Genomic DNA, 26,943 nt, shown 5'->3' on the forward strand with positions numbered 1-26,943 from the left:
ACTACACTTAGTGTGCATATTGTTTCTCTTTTGCTGGTTGCTTGATGCATTGTGTATGCATAGGAGAGTGTTTCTTGTGGCCTTGGTTTAACAGTGATATCAAGAGCAAGGTTGAAGCAAGATTCTTGGTGGATCTTGGGCTGTGATTTGAAGTGGGAAGAGAATAACAAATAGTGAGACAACAAGGAAAGAAGATTGCAAGATCTTATATCTATCATGACAAATGGTAATGAGTTTGCAAACGGTAAGGAGAGGGAAGAGGAGGAGGAGGGGACAAAAGGTAGTGATATGGATGTTTGTGAAAACTAGAATTCAAGGATGAATTCGAAGGATTCAAGAATAAGGGTAGAGATTCTAATGAAAAGAAGAATAGAATGCAAAAATTACAAAAGTTACAAGAAAAAGAATATATTGTGAATGAAATTGTACATGTTCTATAAGTTACTTATACAACTCATTTCTCTAATTAACTTTTCCTCCACATTCCATTAGTAACTCACCACATTATAATTATGTTCTTATGAAGATAGTAAAAGAGAGGGAAAAAGCCAAAGTCCCAAAAGCTTAACATGTATGGTACCATTGACAAGTAACCACACATTGTTTTCCATCACATGTGCATTTCTTTAATTCTTTTCGTTTTGTTATTTTATTTAATTCTTTTTGTTATTATTTTGTTTTTCATAATTAAATATTTTATTTACCAATCATTACTATTTATTCTGTAATCATGAGAATAAAGTTGTTAATAAAGTAGTAATGGTCATAATTTAAAGTAATTATAATAAATATGATAAAGAAATATTTGTGCATACAATAAATTAATTTGTTCACAATTAATTTTTTATATATAATTGTTTCTATTTTTAATTAAGAAATATATTTTTATGGGATTCAATAGTATGGTTGTGACTTGTGTCATCTCTTCTTTATTGCTTTTGGTGGGAACATAATGTATGACCAATGTAAAACATTTGCTATTAATTCCATTTTTAAATACAAATTATCTATATAATTTTTTTTTTAGGATTTGATAGTAACGTCTTCCATATTGTTTCATGAGGCATAACACATTGTACCACACCGTATTAATTTTATTTTTAAAAAAAAACTTTCTATTAATTCTTAATTTTTTTTATGGGATTTAATAGTTCGATCAAGACTCGTATTGTCTCTTCCTTCTTGTTTCAAGCAGAAACACACTATATGACCAGTGTCATACCTTTATTATTTTTCTACCTAATTAAACTAAAAGTATTACATTTTTAAATATTATTAAATCAATATCAATCATAGAGCTATATATCTTTGATTTCTCTATTGCATTAGAGATAGGAAAAAGTAAGATAAACTCTTGGAGACAAAAAAAAATTAAAAATAAAATATTTGTTACAATAAATTAATTAAGGGTACAAAAGACCAAGTTATTAGGGAAAATATCGTTTTATTATGGACAAACAAGTTGCTTATGTATTTCTCAATCCGCAATTCATTCACGAGCTCATAACTCTTTTTCAAAAGATTATTTTATACAATCGGCTTAAAAGATAGTTTCTACATTTTATCCACAAAAAATGTAGCTATGATTCCAAATTTCATGGGAGAGGTAGAAATAGAGTTCATATTTTTCTTAGTTACAGAGCCAGTTTCCAACTAAAAATCGAATTATAAGGTAAATGTCTTCCTAGTAGTACAATCTTAGTTTACATCGTTAGAGGACTTACTCACGTCTAAGTTCATCTCACAAATGAAACAGTTCTTGTAGTGTGATAATTTTGATCTTGGATATTAATATATAAGTGTGATATTAATATATAAGTGTGATAATGAAAACCAAGAAATTTCCAAAATATATGGTCCCATTCATAGGCTGTCTTTGACTAATAATGTTATGTAATTCCACAATATGGTCCCCATTTGCAATTATATGGCTGTCATATTAAAGCCCGTTTCACATTAATAATGGATGCTTGAATAATAATGTAGTTTTACAAAATCATTTTTTTGGGAGAAAAAACATGTATATAGTAAAATCCGAGTCGGACATCAAACTATAAAATATCTTATATTAGGTTAAATGGTTAAACCATTTGGTCTGACTATGTGATTTCATACATAATTAGTAATTTTTATGTATAAATATATAATTATATAAATGTAAATTTTTATATGATTAATAATCATGTATAATTATACTGAAGTAACGTCCCTTCATCTTTTTTGGACTTGAGTAAAACAAAATGTTAAAGCAATGTTCCATTTTTTTAATGTTTAAGTGAACCATCCGGTTTACTTGACAGGTTAATCCTATTTAACCAGGTTTAACACGATCGGGCCAGAGTTTTCCCGATTCAAAGCGGTCCAACTCTCACTCGGTTAAGACGGTAAACCAGAGTCGTTTTCAAGTCCGGCCAGCGGTCAAATCGGTCGGACCGCCCAGTACAGTACGGTTTTCACAACACTGATATATACTGATAATGTAATAATTTTTTTATACTGTCATTGTATCATTTATCATTAAGTTTTAATAATCATTGACAGTGCATAAATATCATACTCTCATTCTTAGTATAAATATCTAATGGCTAAGCTTAGGCTCCTCATCAATCATAGTTGCATTTGCATGCACATTTGAACTTGATGGCCATATCCAACATTCCTCTTGTTCCATTTTTCACAATCATCTTCTTCATATTATTCAGCACTGTGAACTCTTCTGATTCACTCTCATTTACTTTCAGTGACTTTAACAAAGATGAGAAGAACTTGATCTTACAAGGTGATGCACATGTTACCTCAAACAGAGTCTTACAACTCACCAAGACAAATAGTACTGGTGTTGCACAACAATACTCTATTGGTCGAGTCTTATTCCATGACAAGGTGCATTATGACTTTTAATTTTTAATACTTTTAATTTATCTTATTTTATTTCAATTATATATATATATATTGTTATATTTTATCGAGCAAAGTGTATATTATATTGGAGTGTATTGGCTTTTTTGTTTGTTGTTGTATTATGTGTATCTAGCTAAGCTAAGATTCAGGCAATTGTCAAAACTCTTTCAAGGGTATAGATAAAAAATAAATATGAAATCATGTTCAAGGAATGTATAGAAATGGTGTGGGAAAATAAGATTTGTTATCCCAAATCATGTCTGAAAGTATATATTATATATTTAATTCTAATATGTTTTTGTTATTTTTTATCAACCAAAGTGTATATTATATTGGAGTGTATTGGCTTTTTTCTTGGGACAAAGATATGATCTCCTGAAACAATAAAATCATGTCATGCAATTAAAAAACAAATATTCATTATTACTTTAAAATAGGAGATATTTGTCTTATTTCTTTATTGAAGTATTATGTGTATCTAGGATAAGCTTCAGGCAATTGTCAAAACACTTTCAAGGGGTCTAGATCACCAAAATAAATATGAAATCATGTTTAAGGAATGTATAGGAGTGTTGTGAAGTTGAAAGGAGATATGTTGTTATAGATAATGTCTCATACGTTGACTTTGTTTCATATGTTATCTTGTGCCAATGATAGTGAAGCAAAATCAGCATCGATAATGAATGTTAAAATAAATTTAATTGACATGACATATTTGAACTAGCGCAAAACAACTTATAAGATATGATTTGAGATAATAGGATCATTTTTATGTGAAGCTAGGCTAATTATTTTACATATCTAAAGAAGGCTGAGAGGTTAAAAATAGGTCTTCTAATTCCCCTGGTCTAGTGATTTTTAAAGGTAAGGCTACGGTGGGGGGCTTTGGATTCCACTATTAGTAACTCCATCACTGATTCTCATGTTAAATATGCAAATCTTCTCCACTTTAAAGAGGATGGTATAGTAGTGGAGAAAATTTGGGAGATTAGGAAGAAAGTGGGAGTATCCTTTTATGGTGACGAAGCTATGATGTTGGACAAAATTAGAGAATTGGGAGAAAGAGATAAGGTTGAGTTTATTAGTGCCAACTGAAGGGAGTAGTGAGTGATCCATGAATTGTGCATCTTTGAAATAAGGGGGTTGACGACTAGGCTTAAAAGAAGAAAAATAAGAAACCTACTAGAGAGTAATGATATCCATTTTCTAGGTATCCAAGAAACAAACTGGGAGGCTTGTGAGTCGAATTGGTGTTATGGGTTATGGGGGAATTCAGAGTGTGAATGAGATTTTATCTCATTCGTTGGTCGATCAAGGGGGAGGGGGGGTATCTTGAGTATTTGGGACATAAAAAAGTTTTGAAGAGTCAATACATTCAAAGGAGATGGTTTTCTTACTATTCATGGTATGTGGCTTCCAGACCAAGTTAATTATTGCATTGTTAACATACACTTGCCTTGCATCCTTAGTTAGAAAAAAATTGTTCTAGGAGGAGTTGAGTGTATTGAAACGGGGTTGGTCAATTAAGTTATGGTGTCTTTTTGGAGATTTCAATGTCGTCTGTAGTGCTTATGAGCGGAGAGGTGGCTTGGGTGGTAACTGCATAAAGGAACTGTCTATGTTCGATAATTGGATTAGAGATTGGAGCTTATTGATTTTCCATTAATTGGAAGAAGCTTTACTTGGTTTCAACCTAGAGGGGGAGCTATGAGCAGACTCGACAGTTCCTTTTATCTTTAGAGTAGATTCTTCATTGGTTAGAGACTTCTTAATGGGTTCTCAATAGAGATGTTTCTAATCATTGTTATATGGTGTTGAAACATAGGAAAATTGAGAGACATTCGACTCCTTTTAAGTTTAGCAACTATTGGGTTAAACTTCATGGTATTTTGGATTTGGTGAAAAAAACTTGGTTGGAAACCCAAATCTCGGGTTGGTCGGCCTTTATTTTTAAAGAAAAGTTGAAATGCTTAAAATTGAAGTTAAAAGAATGGAACAAATAATCTTTTGGAAGTGGATCAAGTTTCTTTGAGGAAACAACTTTTAGCTGAATAGTGGAATGTTTCTAGTATGAAGGAAAGTTTGTTGGTTCAGAAGTCCAGAAGCAAGTAGTTGAAGGAGAGAGATGCTAATACAATCTATTTGCATGCCTGTATTAACAATAGGCGTAGGAGAAATCATATTTTGAGGGTTTGGATTGAGGGAGTGTGGTGTGATGAGGAGAAGGCTATTATGGAAGTACTTCAAATATGTGTTTTAGAGTGTTTAGAGAAATAATCTGACTTTAGATGAGGTTGACTTCGCCAAGCTAACTGAGTCACAAAGTAGCAGGTTGGAAGATGTTTTTTCGGAGGAAAAGTTAAAAGAATCACTTTGGAGTTGTGCCAATGATAAAAGTCTAGGTCTGAATGGTTTCAATTTCAAGTTTTATCACGAGTGTTGGGAAATTCTCAAAACAGATTTATGCCTCTTTGTAAGAGATTTCCACGTGAATGGTGAGTTTCTGAATATGTTGAATTCTTCTTTTATTGCTTTGATTCCGAAGATAAAAAATCCAAACTAGATTCAAGACTTTAGACCAATATCTCTTGTGGGTTCATTGTATAAGATTATAATGAAGATCTTAGTAGGGAGGCCGAAAAGGTGGTGGATTCTTTAATTTCATCTTCTCAATCGACTTTTCATTAGGATTGAAATATTCTTGATGCCACTATAGTCATTAATGATGTTATTCATTCAGCTGAGAAAGATAGGGGATATTGTCTTCTTTTCGAGGTGAATTTTGAGAAGGTGTGTGATCCTGTTAAATGGGAGTTTCTTGATTATATTGTCAGGCGGTTTAGGTTTTCTTATAGACGAAGGATATGGGTTAATGCTTGCATGGCCTCTACTTTGGTGTCAATTTTGGCCAATGATTCTTCCAGTGATCAATTTTCGGTGTCTAAAGGCATAATGCAGGGAGACCATATGGATCCTTTTTTTTGTTGGTGGCTGAGGGATTTGTTGAGATGGTTAAGAAAGATAGAGCTTGTTGGGTTCTTGAGGGGTATAAAGTGGGTATGCAAAAGCTCTCTTATTGGTATAAGGGTGGTAGATAGCCTTCTCTCAACATCAACTACATTCATATCCTGCAAAGTTGTATCTTGGAATTCCAGTTGGAGCTAATCCTGGAAACTACTCCATATGGCATAATGTTATTAAGAATGTCTCATATAGATTGACGTTATGGATGTGCGTACATGTTTTGTTTGGAGGATGAGTGGTCCTCATTAACTTGGTACTTGCTAATATGCCTATATACATGTTTTCTTTGTTTAAGGCTCCAAAGAAGGTGATCTCTAAGTTGTCTTCCCTCCAAATGATTTTTTGTGGAGCAACAAGAGAAGTGTTAAAGGTATCCCTTGGGTTGCTAGGGCAGATGTTTGTAAGCCTAAGAACCTTGGTGGTTTGGGCATTAAAGATTTGTCATGATTTAATGATGTTCTTTTGGATAAGTGGAAGTGGAGAAAGTTTGTGGATCCGGAGACCTTGTGGGTTCGAGTGATTGAATCTAAGTTTGGCAATGATGGTGTGTTTTAGTGTACTTACTCAACATCAAGACGGTGGAGGGATTTTGTGAAAATTGGTTTGTCTCTGTGTAATGACTCTAATTAGTTGGAGGACAATTTGTGAAAGGAAATTAGTGTTGGTTTGTCTCTGTGTAATGACTCTAATTAGTTGGAGGACAATTTGTGAAAAGAAATTAGTGATGGTTTGAACACTTTATTTTGGCAGGATACTTGGTTTGGTCATCAAATCTTAGAGTTACTTTTCCGAGGTTATATATCCTTGCTATGGAAAAACAGAGTGTGGTAGCTGATTGTGGGGAGTGGATTGATGGGAAATAGACCTGAAACATTTAATGGAGGAGAATCTTATTTGATTGGGAGGAAGAGTCTGCTAGATACCTTTATGATCTCATCCAGAACCATTTTTACACTAGTAGTGTTAGGGATAGATGTAGATGGAATCTTGACTCATTTGGTAACTATGTGATCAAATTAACTTATTTGACTAAGATGAATTCTCATGTTGTGGATGCAGGTAAAATCCTTAAATCTTGCTGGATAAATTGTGCACCTTCAAAAGTTTGTTGTTTACAGTGGAAAATGAGAAATATTGGTGGGGTGGCTGATTTGAGATGCATGTTTTATTTGATTCATGATGAACATTTAGATCATTTATTTCTATCTTGTACTTTTGTGCCTAATGTTTGGGAGAGTTTTACTCGTGACTCCAAATTCATATTATCCTGTCAGACACAAATGTGAATTTGTTTCAGGCTCATAAATCTTTTTGTAAAATTGGTAAAAGGTAAATCTTTGTAGAGAATGTTGTGGTTCATTATTATCTTGTCTATTTGGAATATTAGGAATGAGGCAATTTTTAGGGAGGAAAAACTTAGCTTCATTCAAATTATGGATTTGATCTAAAGTAGACACTGGCTACGGTTTTCCAGAAATTTGGGTTCTTTTTCTTACACCTTTGTCCAATGATTATTAACCTTATTATTTGTATTGATTTTTTCTGTAAATTGTAGTTGGGTTGACAATGTTTGTGCCCTTTTTAATATATTATATACATATCACATTTATTGAAACTAAATGCATGCATGCAGATTCAGCTTTGGCAGAAAAGCCCAAAGAGACTCTCAACCTTTGAAACCACAATCACCTTTAACCTCACATCACCCACACCAAATGACCCAGCCGATGGGTTCACCTTCTTCCTTGCACCACCCAAAACTACCATACCTCCTGGTTCAGATGGAGGGTTATTGGGACTCTTTGACCCAAACACTGCTCTTGACCCATCAAAGAACCAAGTTGTTGCTGTAGAATTAGACACTTTCTATTTTCAAAACTCTAATCAATGGGATCCACTTTATTATCACATTGGAATCAATGTCAATACTATTAACTCTTCAGCAACAGTGAAATGGGACAGAAAAGAAGGGGGAATAGGCACTGTCCACATAAACTATAATGCAGACACTAAAAATCTTAGTGTTGTTTCTTCTTATCTTGGTTCTGAAACATATCATGTCTCTTATGTTGTTGATTTGAGGAATGTGCTTCCTGAATGGGTCAGAATTGGATTATCAGCTTCCACGGGCCAACAAACTCAAGTACATATCATTAAATCTTGGGTTTTCAACTCAACCTTGCAGCATGTGAAGAAGGAACATGGTGTGTGATTTAAGTAATTTCCATAACATGTATAATGTATGCTAAATAAGTAAGTTCACATTCTTGTTTTACTTGTTGTAGCCATATGTGCAAATCAAAAACATCTTTATCTATCCAATAATAACTGTTATATATGTTAATTGACCCATATACCTAATTGAAGTTGGAAATAGGTTAGATCGTGATCTATTACCTAACTTATAATAAGTTAGGTTATGCAAGACGTTTTTTATAAACATGCTCAGACTTTTCAAAAAACCTATTTAGGTTAACAAATCAAACTTTAAGTCATAAAAATGCCTATTAAGTCTAACATGACAACTTATTTAATTATATTATATAATAATATGAGTATTATATTATTTTAATATGAGTATTATTATTATACATATAGTTTTAATTATTGTGCCATGATTTTCAATTGAACACCACTTATATGATTGGTTGGAGTCGCTGATACGTTTTTTATGGTCAAAACATTAAAAACTCTCTTCTATGTCCGAAATGGATAAAATAGTTTTTTAAACAAAATTTCTATGCTCGGGAGTCGTCAGGAAAAATATTAGCATCTTATTCACCCGTATTAAAATAACATATTCTCTAATTGTATGCACTTTTATACCCCTAATTATTTTTCAAAATTTATTTATTAAAAAAATATTATTCTTTTGTGTTGAACAAAAGTTTATCTTGATCCTACGTATCCTTAGGTTCATTATAGAAATCAAGATTACTTACCTATGGGTAAAATATTAATTTATTGGGTTGATATGAATTTCTTGATTGATTTAAAATATTTAAAATATAATTATTTCAATTTAATGAACTAATAGTGAATATATATTGTTGGACGTAAACCTTCTTGCTTTTGGTAGAAATTTAGAGATAATGTTAATCGTAATCGTATATTTCTTCTTCTTGTTTTAATTGATATGATGTTGTTCTCCTTTTCTTGCTTTTGGTACTTCTTTATGTCTGTATACATTTTTGTATGTTTCTCTCTTCTATTTATAGGGACCTTTGACACTTTTTTTCTTGAGAGAAAATCCTCATATTAATGACTCCATAATGATTTAATTGAATTCAAATATTTGGTACATATTTTTCAAATTGGCATCTCCTATTAATGAGTCTGCTAATGACTTACTAAATTAATTGAAATGTTTTTTTTGTTTTTATTTAAAAAAACGAAAATCAAATGTCAATTGCATGTTTTTTAAATGTAATATTTTCATTATTATGTTAATAAAGTGTTCATTAACTCACTTAAGACTTTTTTTACTTTTTATTTTAAAAAGAAAAGGAAAGTTAGTGGGTAAAGTTACTTTTAAATAGTATTCCATCATTATTGAGCCAACTAAGTACTCATTAAACTCATTTTTTATTTTTATTTCAAACAAAAATGAAAATTGAGAAGGAGAGTTGACTTTTAGATAGTATGACCATTATTGAGACAATAAATGCTTAAGTCATTTAAACTCATTTCTATATGAGTGAGAAATTCTATATTATCTATTTTCTTAAATTATGTCTGATTAAAAAACTTTTCGTCAGATCCAGGTTATTACACCAAAATAGATTATTACACACCGATCATCATATCTAGATTATTACACCAAAATAGATGATTATACATCAATCATCAGATCGAGGTTATTAGACCAAATGATAAAACTAAAACTTATATTTAGCTAGAGCCAAGTTTATCACAATACTTTTTCAATCCACATGGAATCTAGCCCTATCTCAAATTGTTCTAACAACAATATGCCCAATACCTATATTGATATCATGCCCCTAAAAAATATAGAGGTTTCTCATATTTCAAATAGCATATACTATCATAGCAATAACACCCTTCAACAATTTGCATCTCATGTTTTTCTCTCTAGTTTGTTGCTCAATCCATTTTAATTCATCATGTCAACCTCTAGGATGGTGGTTACCATTTATCAATCTAAGAGCATATGTCCATTTATCAATCCAAGGGGTTAGGGGTTAGTTGGACCTATCCTTAAAACATCTTTTTACATTGCTCATTCAAGAGATCGTTGAGTTGAGTTGGTTGACCTTTGGAATGTCTTAAAATCCAAAATTCACAAAATCTGAAGAATTGTTTTGGATCCTCACTTGAAATGTCCAAAAAAGTGGACATGCAATGGTGCTCACTGAAACAAGCACTATTAAATGTCTACTTTTTACATTGTTCATTCAAGATATCGTTGTTAAATGGGGCAACATCTCTCACATGCATTCTATCAAACACAAGACAATTATTCTAATTTCACCATATTTACAAGAGATTTGACAATAGAAACATTATTATGAAAATTCAATTCATAAATCATTGTATGAACTTGTCTCCCTTAGTTTAAATTCATTAACGTAGAAGATTATACGCACTAATGAAAGGGACGAAGATGATGAGGATGTAGAGACTAATCAATAAATTTCCTAAATATCAATTTTATGAATATTTAATGATTTAGATCTACCAACTAATTCAAATAATTACCCTATACTCGATGGTTAGGATGAAGAGTAAGTTTAGTAAGTGGATCCCCTTCATTGAAATGATTAAATTAAATTTTAAATCCAACTATGAATAACATGAGCAAAATTGTACTTTCTTTGAAACTTCTAATTCAAAATTTAAAATCCAAATTTACATCAAAATTTACAAGCTCATAATAGCTAGATTGGATTCTCCTTTCATATACCAAAATTAAATTCTAGAATTGAAAGATAAGACTTTTATTGATACTATAAAAGACTTTCTTTTTCACTTTCTAACATTAATTAATGATAATTATAATAGTGATCCATGCTTTCATTCCATTTCTATTAATTGTAATTGTAAATTTTTACTTTCATTTTATTTCCCACTTTTAAGTATTTATACACTAAGCCTTTGAAAATTCAATGCATAATTTAAAACCAGGATTTAAATAAAATCTCATCAACATGTGAGATTTGAGCTAAATTCTATTTTGAAATACTTAAATTAAATCTCAAAGCTTTAAGTTAAGGGCTAGATTTTTTTTCCAATATCTACTACAACTTTAATAATGACCATGCATTTTTATTTTATTTCAATAATTTGTTTTTCGATTTTAAAGATTTGCGTGGTAAACACTGGACACAACTTTTTTCTCATTTTACAAGTCAAAATAAGAATAAAAAATGAAAAGGAAGATTAAGTATTTTAGTAATATTCAATATAATATTTATTGTAAAATTTAATATACTAATAGATGTGACAACAGATTAATCAATTCAACATTTGTTTGATGCTATATTTATTATTTAAACATGATAAACTGAAACTCTAAATTAATCCAGTTATATAAATAACTTAACAATAAATCAAATATAAATTGACTTTTTACCTTGATCTACTAACAAGATTATATATGCTCATATATAAAAATGTATATTAATAATAATCATTCAAAAGAAAAATGTCACCATTCATTTTTAATATCATTCACTCAATCTTAACATGAATGAATGTTGAAGGATACGCTCAGTGGTGTAAATATTTACATTTAACAAATAAATAGAAATTATAACTTTTATATTATAATTTATTATTCATATTTAATTATTATTTATAAAAAATAATTCAAATAAATAATAAATGATATATTCTATTAATACTTTGTTCTGAACTCAGTGGAAGCAGTAGAAGAACTCCTACACTAATTTCCACGATATAAATACAAATAAATATTTGATTTTGATTCTCATTTTCTCTTTCTCTGTCCATTTCTGTGAGGAACGCGAAGAAGAAGAAGAAAAGAGAGAACAAAACGAAAACCCTAAATTCTGTGATTCTTTCTCTCTTCGTTGCGATCTACAATGGCTTCTTCCGCAGAAGAACAAGAAGATAAGGATCTTCATCAGAAGCTTCTAGAAGCTGCTAACAACCTTCTACATCCTCCTTCCTCTCTCAACGATCTTCTTCATCTTCTTCAAGTATAATCCATTTCTCTCTCTTTGTTTTGACCTAATTTGTTATTGTTTTTCTTATTGCATTGCACAATTGAATTCATTTACGACTCAGTTTAATTCAATCTAGGAAATTCTAATTACTAGATTTTTGTTTGTTTTTCCCTAATTTGTTATTGTTTTTGCTTATTGCATTGCACAATTGAATTCATTTGTGAATCAGTTTAATTTAATCTTAATATTCACGATTTTGAACTTAGGGAAATTCTAATTACTAGATTTTCCCTAATTTCTTGTTGTTTTTGCTTATTGCATTGCACAATTGAATTCATTTGCGAATCAGTTTAATTCAACCTTAATACTCATGACTTTGCACTTAAGGAAATTCTAATTACTAGATTTTTGTTTGTTTTTTATGCGATTGCTCATTACTAATGCATTTGCTGTGATGTTCGGCCTTCTCTAAATGGAAAATTTGAATTCATTTGTGAAATTGAATTTATTATGTTCGGATTAGGAATTTATGAGATATAATTTTGTATGCTGTTAAATCATATTTTATGAATTTGTTTCTATTGCAAAGTATGCAAATCTAGTAGCTTCATTTGCGAAATTGATTTCATATTTTATGAAATTCTCCTTGCCCAGTACCTATGGTACCTGTGTTTCTCTCACTTTATTTGTATACAACAACAACCAAGTCTCTATCCCACAAAGTGGGGTGGGCTAAGAAGGCTAGCCCACTGCACGAGACTCCTACTTAGTGAGGTATAGGGAGAGACTGTTTCCAGGATTTGATCTTAACTTTATGGTTGACAGCACATTTGTTTGATCATGCATATTCCTTTTTCTGGCACTGCAGGAAGTTGACAGTTGCTTAGGATTGGTTGAACAGTCACCTGATGAATCTGTTCAAGCTGCAATGGCTCCATTGGCAGTTGCTTTAATTGGTGATGAACTTCTGAGGCATGCAGATATTGATGTGAAAGTCGCGGTTGCCTCTTGCATCAGTGAGATAACAAGAATCTCTGCACCTGACGCTCCATTAGATGATGACCAAATGAAGGTCTGCGGAATTATTTTATCTACAAATTATTTATCCTATTATCATGCTCTTTACAAATTATACCTGTTAAGCTTTAACAATGTCATTTTTCTTTCAGGAGGCCTTTCAATTAATTGTATCCTCATTTGAAAATCTCCATGATATGTCAAGCCGATCTTATAGAAAGAGGACTGGGATTCTTGAAACAGTTTCAAAAGTCAGGTCATGTGTGGTAATGCTGGATCTTGAATGTGATGATCTGATTTTGGAGATGTTTCAACATTTCTTGAAGGAAATAAGGTTAGAAGAAGTGTTGTATTTAAGTCCAGCATCATAGTAGCTTCTTATAAACCTGTCTATGTGTGCTTGATGTTTTACATAGTCGGTCCTAAGCCTGGGTAAAAGGTGATGCTTATGTTAGATTGTTGACAACCAACGTAAAACTATGTCGAATCTCAATGAGTCATAATTGCTTCTTATGCTTTGTTGGTAATAACTGTTGTATTTAAGTCCAGCTTCATAATAGCTTCTTATTCTTTGATTGCATCTCTTTTACTTCTTAGGTTCATAGATGATAGTTCTCTCACAACAAAGTCTGCGTGACCTATTTTATGTAAGCAGTCATTAACTTTAGATGTAAAATATGTTAAGTTATGCATAAAGAAATTTATTATTGATCAAATATTCAAAATTGAGAGTTAGAGGGTGAGTTTGACGCAATGGTAAGGTTGTTGCTTAATGACCATGACGTCACTGTTCAAATCCTGGAAAGGTTGCATACATCTAGTTTTCTCATACCCCACTAAGTGGGAGCCTCATGCACTAAGCCGCTCTTTTATTCAAATTTGAGAGTTGATGCTCCAAGTTGCTGAGTTCTGATGACTGTATCATTGTTTGTTTCAAATAGAGTGAATACCCACTTTGCTCCTTAAAAAATTTCATGTGTACCAATTTGGTCCCCGAAAAAGTAAAAGTCCAAACTAGTACTCAAATATCGCAAACGTGAGCCAAAATAATCCCTATCAGTGGTCATAAAAATGTTAAAATGGACTAGTTTGACCCATATTTAAATTTTTGGGGATCATTTTGGATTTTTCAAATTTCAGGGTATTTACTCTTTTAAATATGTATCATAATGTTTCTCATCTGACTTGACTTTCTTCTTTTGATGAACCTAGATATGGGCTTTTATTGCACTCAATGATCAAATCATTTTCATAATGAAAAATATAAGAGAAAAGAAGGAATTGATAGATCGCTACATGCAAATAAAAATTTGATCCGAAGACATTTTCACCTAGCAGTCATTTGTTTCTCAGCAAGGGGCAGTGTCTTTTTCTGTCGAGCTTTGTCATACCAATAGGGTACAAATAGGCTAGAATCTAGATGAGAGAAGATGCCTTCTTTGATGGTTTGAAGTCAATAGAAAATTATTATTAAGTTTGGCAGTAGTGTATTTGCAATCAAGCTTTGATTTATATTATTTTTAATGTTCAATGCCTTGCAAATATGTATTGGTTTATATGATTGGATATTTACAAAAACATATCTTTAATAAGTTAGAATCAACAATGTGTGGACTTGATTCTAGCCTTCTCTCTGCATTTACCTTTCAGGGAGCACCATCCAGAGAATGTTTTTTCATCCATGCAAAACATTATGACTGTTCTTCTAGAGGAAAGTGAAGATATATCCCTAAACTTACTCTCTCTATTCTTGGACAGCATAAAGAAAGAAAATGAGGTAGGAGTTCCACAATTTGATTTATTCTTTTTTGTAGATTTTGATTTTAAAATTGAACTGTGTTTTCATTGTTAATTTTTTTAACAGTTGTAACTAGTCATGACCATTTCGTTTCAGGCGGTTTTGCCAATTGCTAAAAAATTGGTGGAGAATGTCCTTGAAAGTTGTGCAACCAAGCTTAAACCCTACATTGTGCAAGCAGTGAATACCATGAGTATTTCTTTGGATGATTACAGTGATGTTCTTTCTTCAATATGCAATGATGGATCTGTCAACTTGGAACAAAGTGATGTATGTGCTACTAGTGAGCATGTGGTAAAATTTCATGTTATCGACTTGGATTATTTTTGCGATGAGAGATACCTTATGATAAAGTTTCTTTTGTTCCAGGAAGACGAGAGCAAATCAGTGAGAGAGCCACTAGAGGAGTCAGCACCGGTGTGTTTTTTCTTCAATTTTGCTTTTGCTTTTCATTTGTGTATTTATATATTCTATTTTTATCCTCTAGATTTTGAAACTGGAACATGTCAATTCTGCTTGATTAGGTGATTAAAGAGGATGGAAAAGAAGCTGCACCACTTCAACAAGATAGTTCAGCTGCACCGCCTCAACAAGACAACCCAGTTGGTGACCATTCTCCTAAGTCTGTCACGAGCAATGGTAATCCACAGGCTGCAGAAGATGACACTTTGGTAGATTCAAAGTCCCTAGAAAAGCAAGAAAATACTGATTGTACTGTTCAGTCCAAAAGTATTAATCTTTCAGCTAACGAGGATCCTAACAATTTGGACACTGAAAAAGGTGAAAATAGTGATCAAAAGCAAGACCCAGCCACTAAAAGAGCAAGGAAAACTATCTCTTCTACAAAACCGGAAGAACTTTACGAAAGTTCATATCCTGCTAATGTGAAGGTAGATGTGAAGGTGATTGACTCTGAAAGTCATAGCAACGAAGATGAGAAAGTGATTGACTCTGAAAGTCAGAGCAAGGAAGATGAGAAAGTGATTGACTCCAAAAGTCATAGGAAGGAAGATGAGAATGTGATTGACTCTGAAAGTCATAGCAAGGAAGATGAGAAAGTGATGGACTCTGAAAGTCATAGCAAGGAAGATGAGAAAGTGATGGACTCTGAAAGTCATAGCAAGGAAGATGAGAAAGTGATTGCCTCTGAAAGTCTTAGCAAGGAAGATGGGATAGTGATTGACTCTGACAGTCATAGCAAGGAAGATGACAACAGTGATCAAAAGCAAGGTGAAGCCAGCATAAAGGTAGGAAGGAAACTTATCTCTTCAACAAAATCGGCAGAACTTCCCAAGGGTTCATATCCTGCTAATGTGAAAGAGGTTGAGAAAGTGATTGACTCTGAAAGTCATAGCAAGGAAAATGAGAAAGTGATTGACTCTGAAAGTCATAGCAAGAAAGATGACAATAATTATCAAAAGCAAAGTCAAGTCACCAAAAAGAGAGGAAAAAGGAAACCTATCTCTTCTACAAAATTGGCAGAACCTCTCAAGGGTTCATATCCTGCTAATGTAAAGGAAAATGAGAAAGACATTGACTCTGAAATTCATAGTAAGGAAGATGACGACAGTGATCAAAAGCAAGATCGAGCCAGCAACAAGAGAGGAAGAGAACCTAGCTCTTCGACAAAGTCGGCAGCTAATGTGAATGAAGATGGGAAAGTGATTAACTCTGTAAGTCATAGCAAGAAAGTTCCCAGTTCTCTACACGAGGACGATTTTGTTGAGGCTGAAGGACTTTCAGAGAACGACAAAGAGATTGATGCCAAGATTTCATCACCCAAAGCAGGTGATGGTGAATCTGACATGGTTTCTTCTCCTTCACCAAGAGGGAGCCTCCATGGTGAAAATAGTAAAAAGAAACTTAGACAACCAAAAAAGAAAGAAGTGGTTGCAATGGATGTTCCACAGAAGGTTTATGAAGAAACAAGTGATTCAGAAGCAAAGCCTACCAAGCGGTCTGTTAAAAAGGCACTTGGTCGTACTTCTGACGTGAAAAAAAATACCGTGGTTAATTCAGTCAAAAAAGGAAATGAGACTGCAAGTGAACCTGATGCAAAAAAGCACCCGTCCAAGAAAACAGAAGATGCTAGCAAGAGTGGTGGTAGATCCGACAAGAAAAGGCATGGGCGAGGGAAAGCTAACTCTGAATCAGGTGAAGAAAAATCTCCTGTTAAAGATGTGGATAAGGTACTTCCGTACTTGCCATAGAGCTTTCTCTTTCCTATTATTATATTTATATTTATCGCAACACAATATTTTTTCCTTTTCAATTATTTAAAAAATAAATGAGCAAGAATTATTGTATATTATTTAGGAATTGGTGTCTTTGTCAAAGTCAAATACGAAATCAATTAAAGATGAAGATTCAGAAGAGCTTCCTAAGACAAACTTGAAGAGGAAACGCACTCCTGGAAAAGGAAATGTATGTACCCGGTTACTTAATTATTACACTATGGAATGAAAATTTAGAGGGTTGATCCTTTCTACAGCTATATGGTTTATATGATGGACTTTTGCAAGTATGGTAAATCTGTCAGAGTCCTTTTTAATTGCTCTGCTGATTTGGTGAAATATACCATTCAATGTTCTTTGCTCTGTACATCTGTTTCCTTCCACGCTGTTGTATTCTTTCAAGATTTTCTCCCTTTTATTATAGTTTAGGAAATAATTATTTGCAATTTCACATATGGGCTCACTTCTTTCTTATGTTATATGTGAGTAACTATCTTACTTCTGTAGTTCCAAAACACATGCAATTCTATCCATTCTTGCTGATTATAAAATTTTAATTTTCTTCTCAAACTTTGTTTTCTAATCCTCTGGCTGTTGTCTCAGGAGTCTGGTACCAAGAAAGATGGTGAAAATCTTGTTGGTACACGAGTTAAAGTTTGGTGGCCAGATGATGACATGTAAGTACTTTGTGTGATTGGTGGGATCAGGGATGGGAAGTGTTATATGCTATTTGGCATTTAGTTGTTATATCTACCATTTTGCATATATATGACTCAGGTTAATGATGATTGTGCCTTTAAGTTTAGCTATGGCTTTCGAGTGTCAATGAGAAGTATGTCTTATGTTTTGATTACTTTGAGTTTTGATATATTGTGTTAGAAACTAGAAATTACATCACATCCGCTATCTTCAATGTAGCGCTTGCTGTGCAAAATGGTAGATATAACATTTTTTTAAAACCTTTTTGGTCAAGTTACTATTGAGTTCAAGATTTGATTTCCTTACTTACTTGGAATATTTCTTGTTTTAGCTGCTTGTATGACCTGTAAGTCTATGCACCTGTATACCAGATTCCATGTAATGAATTGTCACTGTTGCTTTCAGTAAAATTTATTGTAAGAAAGCATTAGAGTTAGAGGGTGGTATTTGGGATAAATAGAATTTATTTTCAATTGGACTAGGTGACATGCTTTTTTGGTCAGCTTGAGTCAATCATACAAATGCATATTCTGTTTCAGCTTAGTTTTCCTTTTCATTTCGGTCGAATAGAAATATATGTTATTTATTCTTGTTAACACGAATGTAATCTTTTGCAGGTTTTATAAAGGTGTTATTGAATGTTTTATTCCTACGAAGAAGATGCACCAGGTGATTTGCCATCATACTGTCATCTTTCTACTCTCCCTCTCCTGTATTTCATAGTAAAACTTGTTTGCTTTTATTCTGATATATAGAGTTTCACATTTAAATTTAAATGTTATATATTTCTACTTATAGCAAATTCGATATGGCTTAATTTCTTACTAAAAGTATTATTGTACATGTCCAAATAATATAAGTCGTTATTACTATAATTATTCTTTTCTGACACTTGTTCTCTTTCTATTTTAGGTCACATATGATGATGGTGAGATTGAAATATTAAATCTTAAAAATGAAACATGGGAAATCATTGCAGTTGGTGCTGATTCAGATGGGGTGGGTATCTGCTGCCCTTTATATTTGAAGAATAAAGTTTTTTTCCCATATAAATTAATGGAAATTATTTATATGAACAGGAAGAAGGAGCTGATCACCCAAGTCCTAATGTCTCTGCTGATATGTATGTGCTGCTTCTTGTTGATGTCATTTAGAAAACAACTTTTTGTTTTATTTTAAAATTATGTTAGAATTATTTTGCATGCATGTTTGTATGCTACATATATTGTGTGGTTTTATCCTCTTTCGGTAAGTGTATAAACATGTGTCCTAGATCTGTTTGGTGTGATGGTTTTGTTGTTTTTGCCTGTTACAACAATGATTTGTCGGGTACCTCTTTTTTATCGAATGCTACCTTGATCAAGCTCCTATAAACTCAACCTATTATATTTATGAAAGTAAAAATATTTATTTGTTTTTTTATTTTTTATGATAAATTTTGATTTTCCCATGCCTTTTTCTTCAATGTAAAAATACGGACTTTTCGCATGATTTGTCTTATGGCATAATTTTGAGCAAAATTTCTGATGCTATAGTCAGGGGGGTGGGTTACTTCGATGTTGTATATTTGTTTTCCCTTATTATTAAAGCAAATGTTTATCAACTGGTCTTTATCATTAAAGCAAATGTAAAACAATAGTATCGAGTGGAGCTTTGCATTTTCAGGTGGATGCAGCGAGATTTCGTTAATGTGCCATAAATATTGAAAATAAGTTAAAATATATAACATGCTGCCTTAGAATTTTCTGTTTCGTCAGACATAAAAGTTTCATTTGAATGTGACCTCTTTGCTGCTGTATTTGGTGATTTTGCTTCCTAGTTGAGCTTTTGTCTTCAGTTTCTGTGTTGTCTCGTTACATTTGTGCTTTTCTATTATTATATTTAGGCCCAAAAAAAAGAAAGGCAAAACAAGTACCGCTGATCCAAAAAAGGGAGGAAACAAGGATGTTTCATCTACAAGGTTTGTAATGCCATAAAATTTTGATGTCTGTTCCATCTGTTATTTGATGTCACAATTTTGCACTTTTAATTTCTATTAGTGGAGGAGCCACATCCAGTAAATCAAGTGGGAAATCCATGAAGTCTAGCCATAGATCGAAAGATGGCAGCAAATCTGATCGCAAATCGAAGGTCTCCAAGATTGCTGCTGCTAGAGACTCTGATGAAGTCATCATAAAGACTAAGAATCAAACTCCCAAAAGTGGTGGCAGTGGTAAATCTATAGATGCTGCTGCTCGAAAAAAGAGGAGTGGCAAATCCAAGGACATTGATAAAGATGATGTTAGCACACCAAAACTCTCTAGTAAGACTGCTGCTGCCTCCTCCAAGGCAGCAAAATCCAGCAAAAGTGGTGGCAAGTCTAGTGCCAATGGCAATAGCAAGGCGAAAGTCAAATTACTGAAAGATTCAGTGCAAGATGACGACTCGGAGGATTCAACAGAAGAGGCGGTGGAAGATACCAAGTCTAAGAAATCAAGTTCATCGAAGGCTAGTGGTGGAAGTGAGGTGAAGATTGGAAAGAAACGTGCAAGAAACTAGATGTGGATATCATTCTAATCTTCTGCATGTTGAAGGTATATGCAATCAAAGTTTAATTAATATGTTCTTTTTCTGGTTTGGGTCATGCAATGCCCTTGTGTTAGGTATCTGCCAAACAATATGTGGTAACCCTTAATCAATAGTAGTCTTTTTATATACATTTAGAGAGATTAGTGTAGCTGTTGTAGGGGCTTTGCTAGTATATCTATTATTGCTTTTTTTTTCTTCTTCCCTAAATGGATTTGTATTTAAAGTTATCAGAAGAAAATATTTGATTGGAAGTTGTATTTTCTCCCCAGTTTCTAGATGGATATGTTATTTAAAGTTATCAGAATTGGAAGGGTGTTTTGTCTACCTGGTAATGACAAATTGGCAAAACTTTCACTCCCATTTGATTTTGGGGCATTGAATGTGGAAGATAATGGTTATAGGATTTGATGTGTTTGGTTCTGCGCCGAACCCTTTAACATGTGAGGATTTCAGTGCCAAAAATACCCTTAAACAATTCTACATGAATCTTAGAATCCTCACAAGCTTTCCATATCTTTGAGAATTGGCCACTATCATCATCCTCAATTGGCCAAGATATCTTTTCAAGTTATCATGCATGTCACAGGTATTGAGTAAAAAAAATGTATCCGACGAAGTATACTGTCACAACATTAACCATTATTCATATTTAGTAATTATCGACTATTTACAAAAAGTAACACAAATGAATGGTAGATGATATAGTGAGGATAAATGTAACTTTTCCTCAACAATCAATTATAAACGGATAGAATGTGTTGACTTTTGAGTCAATAGTGCATGTAGTAGACCGATCATAATCAAGATTTAAGATTCATTGCAGCATTGTCGATATGTTAGTGTGAGGGGTGTCATATTAGACTCATTTAATTTAGGTTGAAACTGTTTTGACTGAGTCAACTCCACTAGATTCAGTTATGGCTTCATCATGGATTAACTAATGGTAGGGTCAACACTGTGTTGACATGGAATTTAGTTATGATATACAATTTTAAGTTTTAGATATTATATCCAATTAAGTTATAAACTTCTAGAATAGATAATTTTCTTTTTTTGGGTCGAGTCAGAAGTATTCTCGTAATTTTGGTATTAAAAGTATCCCTTCACCTTTTTGGTAAGAAATTGATCTCTTTCGGGGTTCGTGACTGCCTCTCTCAATCAGTGTTGCTCTCAGGAATCAAACCCTCGACCTTGGAGATCCAATGATGCCTTAAACCGTAACACCGTGAATTTTCTGTATATATTTTATTAATTATTTATTCTACCAACGATTAATTTTAAAAATTAATTGGTATTGACTTAGGCTAAACCATAGTTGAGTGTTAGTCTCATTTTGTGGTAAATTTTCGTAATTTTCAGAGACGATGGTTTTTGAGTTACTGTCGGGCCTAAATTCGCCCGAAATCGGCCCAATAATGTGTTTATGAGTTTCGTAACTCGGAATCAAATTCGGATTGCACCATTGGCTTCAAAATATTATTTCGACTCAAGATATACATCAAGTTCGTCCAGAACGCATTTATAAATATTTTTCACTCCGAATTTCGTGTTTCGAAGTTCTAATTGTAAACCGAAATTGGGAGATTTTTAATATCTGACTGAGTATTAGCCGACAAATACTCGGGCATGATTTAATTGCGAATGTCTCACCGAAAAGGTCACATCACTTTCATGTAAAGGCCTTGCTTGTTAAACAAGCAAAAATATATATCCTCTTGCACAAAATCCCTTAAATCACTCACCTATCTCTTAGGCAAACTACTTTTTGAAAAACCTTTGATGTTTTCTCTCTCCAAATCAGATTTCTCTCTTTAAGGAGCCAAATCGTAACTAAGAGAATACGTTTGGCATTTTACACTCTTTCTTCACTTTGCATTTTCTAAAGAAAGAACTCTCAAGGTAGTTCTTCATAGTTCTTCATTTTGATTTCTTCATCTCTTAAGATTTAACCATTAAATGTTTACGAAATTTTAGTATGATGTTTATATGTATGTTATGAACATTTTCAATCGTTGAAATATTCTAATAATCTTCCTAGCTCCTTTTATGTTCAAACACACAATATATACTTTCTTGAACCTAGAAAGTTATTTTGAAACCACGAACTCCTTGTGTTCGTGGGGCTGTTTTTAATGTTTAAAAAGTTTGTATTTTTTTGGTATTCGAACATGGTTAAAGGTGATGGTTTGTATATCAAATGAACATTTAAGGAGTTTTCTAACCATGCAAAGTTTAGATTTTTCACTTGTTTTTGGCTTGAAAAACCATGGCTTTGGACAAGTTTAGAATAATATATTTTTAATGTTGAGGTTTGATTGTGTTTCAAAGGGGATGATTTTGTTATCAAAGGAACCTTTAAAGTGTTTAATGATAAGTTGAAAGATCCAAATTTTTCTTAGCATTAGGTCTAAATCATGACCTATATGTGTTTATGAAAATTTTAGTTTCTAACTTTGAAGTCCAAAATATTTAGGGGTGAGTTTTGTGAAAAAATGTCATTTTAAAATATTATGAGTAGAAGTTTGATTAGTAAATAATATTCTTTGACTTCCAAGTTCAAGTTATGATTTGAGATAAAAGATGACTTATAAAAGTCTTGACTTTATAAACTTAAAGTGTTATGAAGTATTGGATGGTTGATTTGTTATAGGATTAAGGTAAGCTTACTTTAAAGTGGTAGGTTTAACTTAAAAAATGTTGATTTTGAATGTTGTTTAAGTATGAGATCAACACTATCAAGGATGTGTTGAAATGACCATGGAAAACTAATATACAAAATATGGAATCTACTTAAGATGACTTACTTTAAAATGGTAAGATCAATTTGAGAGATATTGATTTAAAAAGTGTGGACTTGGATTAAGAAACTTACCTTAAAATGAGGAAGTATGCCTTAAAAAGTCTCATGAAAATATAAATTTATGAGGTGATAAAATTATAAACTGTATTAAAAACTTATCTTGGAAAACGTTGAAATCGGGAACAAGACTTTCGAGGATAAATGATGGTTCAGAAATATGAAATTTGGACCGGATGGACTATGTCAGACCTCCAAGTGGATGCAAGGAGGGTGACTATGTCGCACCATTCGTCCTATGACCAATAGGAGGAGATGGCGGTAGAGGAGGAGATGATGGCAGAGGAGGAGGAGTCAACAACTGGAGAGGATGACTGTGTGAAGTTAATCAACATCGAGGACATCATTGAGATTATCAACCTTTCCTCTGACTCTGAGATGGAGGAGGACCTGAGCGAGTGTTCCAGCACACCCGCAGACACTAGGGCTAGCCGCTAGGAGCCCTTCCCGTTTCTATTTTGCTTTTGATTAGGCTACGTGTGTAGAGTATTTTTTTGTGAGTAGTTTTATTTGGGTGACGATTAGAATTCCGCCTTGTATTTCTTACCAACATTTTCCGATATTCTAATGAAGTATTATTCGAAGTTATATTGAATTATTTTTTGTTACCATTAGGTAACGGTTTTTGATTTTTCACGATGTATGTTGCTTAAAGTGATGTTCCAAAAATGAAACGAATGTAAGGATATAAATTTTATATGGCTTCATTCAAAAATTTTTTTTACCCATTTATGAGCAAGATTTTTGCAGTAATTTTCGAGGTGTTATATAAACCACTAGACCAATATCTTGATGATACAAGTATCCTCATATGAGGAGAGGATAATCTTATTTGAGTTGAGAACATCCACGATGTAGTTAGTAAGAAATTATTAGACCCAATTATCAAATTAAAATCACAATCTAGCAATTAAGAATTGGTACTACCAAAGGTAATTAATCATTGTTTGGGTGGATGACTGTCCCTCCCATCAAGTGTCTCTCATAGGAATTGAACTCTTAAATTTTTGATCATTCTGTAGATGTAGTAGAACCTTACACTACTAGACTAACATTTTATTAGATTAGATACAACGGAAATCGGATAACTTCCAAATCAACTTGTCTCTCAAAAGAACATAGACTAGATCACAACAAAATAGGAGATTGGTTCAAGAACCATCATAAATGTAATATGTGGTTTAGAATTTTTACCTATATTGGGAAACCAGGGATAAAACACATTTAAGCGATGGCACAAAAATATCCCTCTCTAAGAGACAATCTAAATGATTAAAGAAGAGGTTGAGGGTTCCTCTTCAAGCCTAGAAAAACCAAGACAACAAGTTAAAGTCCTTCACTATCTCAATAGAATAAGGACCAACCTTCAATTTCTAAATTTCATATATTATAAAATGACAAGAATCTTAAAAAGTGACTAACACCAACCTTCAATTTTAAACCCCAAATGAAGCATATTGAAGTAAAAATGAAGCCAAATTGCGCATTTCTCATTCATGATGGACAATGACATGTAAACTTAGAGGGAAACAAAGAGATTTTGCTCCCATTCTTCTTTGCCTCCTTCTCATTAATTTGGTGTTTAAAACATTTGTATTAGAATAATGATATATTATTCTACGAAATCCTCCTATATCACAAGAAAACGATATATATAATATAAACCAATCGTTAATAAATAAAATACTATTTTATAAAACACGTTACTTTTCTTATGTTGTAAGAAGATTCGTAAGAAAATACATCATATTTTCTTGTTATGTTGCCTTGAGTGCCTTCTTTGTAGTTTTCAAAGCTTGTTGCTTTAGATTTTTGATGATTATCTTTTGGGGTTATGTAGGTGACTCAATTAGTTAATGTGTTTTGACTATATGCACATTTTAAGGGGAAATTAAATATGATCACATCCCAAAATAATAAAACATTACATCTTCATTGTCTCATTAATATTATGGCTTCATCATGTCTCAACTAACGGTAGGGTCTAGACTACGTTGACATGAAATTTAATAATATATGATTTAGACATTATTATACTATTAAGTTATAAAATTTTAGAACACATTTTTTTAAAGGGTATACTAGAACAGAGTTAAATAATATTTTACAACAAATATTTTGGGATTGAATATTGGTTTAAGTGATACATGCTTGATTCCTTTAAATAAAGTCTTGGGTTTGAGTCTTGTGGTTGAAAAAAAATACCCACGGAAAGAGTTAGTTCCACATACCTATGAATATTTCCGGCTCGAATATGGTTACCTCCAATACAATGATATATATGGAACCAAAGTTGATCCTTATATTCATGTGCCAAGTTGACTATATAATGACGCTTTATCATGACATTCATTTGATTCAATTCACCTATATTTTTCTACTTCTCTCTCCGCGTCTAATAAGTAAATAACGCGTTACAATTGAAGACATTGATCGTCTCTAATGAAATTACTCTATTGCTGTACTCATACATAATATGACTTTAATAAAAGAAGTTTACTAGTCCTATAACAAAGCACTAAAATTCCACATGATTTTTAAGCAACCAATTAACTAACTTTTAATATTAACAATCTATGATTCTAAGATTTAGATTTATTGTTTTCATAACTTTTATGGAACTATTCTTATTTGAGTCATACTCTCTTAAAATGATTATAAATAGCTGTAATTAAGTTGTAATTCTAGCAACTTTGAAAGTATATTATCAACATGTTTATACACCACCAATAAGATGTTGATTTAGTGGTTTCAAGCCCCACCAGATGCCTAAGATCAATGAATTAATTTGTAGGAACGATACTTGTAGAAAAAGACAGTCATACACTACGAAAGAAATTAATTAATTACCCAAAACTACGAAGAAATACAATTTCTATTACAAAAAAAATCAGTATGCACCCTTAATATTTGTGCAAGACAACTCTATGATTCGTGGCTCCCATCAATAATGATATGAACGATAGTAAGATAATGTAATTAAAAAAATAAGGAATGTAAAATAAAAGAGTTATTTTTTGTGTGTAAGGTTCTTATTAATGAGGAGAGCAGGTTGCATGGTAATACTTGATTAACTAATAATATCTCCATAATTCCACCCAAGAAGCTTTTAGAGAGGAGAATTGCTCAAATTGTCATAAATAGTTATATATTCAACCAAGATCAACTTTTCTACCATCTTTACTTATGAAGTAGTAGTTTACATAAGTTGAGTTGAGTAATAAGATTTGTCTCTTATCCAATCCTAAATATTTGTCAAATTTTTTTTGAACTCAAACTCAATCTTATATTCGAAAACTAGCTCGTGCCAAATGTCGACCAATCTAGCTTTTGAGCCTGACCCTAAATATAATTAAATATAATACATACTCATTTTTAAATAAAGTCTTTTTAATATTACTTATTATTATATAAATATGTAATATGATGAAGATATTTTGTTAATCATTCACATTTATGTATATAAGATGAAAAAAAAATGAGAACCAATGATACTTTATGTTAAAGAGATGTCATTATTAATATATATATATATAATTGAATGACACAAACAAACATGACAAATGAGTGATCATATGACGAGTACAATTGGGTCATGTGTGTTCTTTACCCAATCTTAAATATTGACTAAATATAATTTTTGAACTCGAATGCAACCTTAAGTCCAATAAAACCCGACCATATTTGAGTCCAACC

The 26,943-nt window shown here is 32.3% G+C and overlaps 2 protein-coding genes across 2 annotated transcripts; both read left to right on the plus strand.

Annotated features, from left to right (window-relative positions):
• LOC109344441 (mannose/glucose-specific lectin-like) lies at nt 2,585-16,456 on the plus strand. Its single transcript, XM_019583244.1, has 3 exons — nt 2,585-2,883; nt 7,559-8,113; nt 16,442-16,456. The coding sequence occupies exons 1-3, from the start codon at nt 2,641-2,643 to the stop codon at nt 16,442-16,444; spliced, it is 801 nt and encodes a 266-aa protein (XP_019438789.1). The 5' UTR covers nt 2,585-2,640; the 3' UTR covers nt 16,445-16,456.
• Nucleotides 11,879-20,744, plus strand: LOC109344442 (muscle M-line assembly protein unc-89). The gene is made up of 16 exons (XM_019583245.1): nt 11,879-12,107; nt 12,943-13,146; nt 13,244-13,425; nt 14,742-14,868; nt 14,986-15,183; nt 15,259-15,306; nt 15,414-15,710; nt 16,137-16,259; nt 16,578-17,078; nt 17,206-17,313; nt 17,727-17,800; nt 18,440-18,491; nt 18,735-18,821; nt 18,902-18,945; nt 19,708-19,782; nt 19,862-20,744. The coding sequence occupies exons 1-16, from the start codon at nt 11,991-11,993 to the stop codon at nt 20,358-20,360; spliced, it is 2,736 nt and encodes a 911-aa protein (XP_019438790.1). The 5' UTR covers nt 11,879-11,990; the 3' UTR covers nt 20,361-20,744.

The sequence above is a fragment of the Lupinus angustifolius genome, chromosome LG03, assembly GCF_001865875.1.
Source record: "Lupinus angustifolius cultivar Tanjil chromosome LG03, LupAngTanjil_v1.0, whole genome shotgun sequence".
Classification (NCBI taxonomy): Eukaryota; Viridiplantae; Streptophyta; class Magnoliopsida; order Fabales; family Fabaceae; genus Lupinus; species Lupinus angustifolius.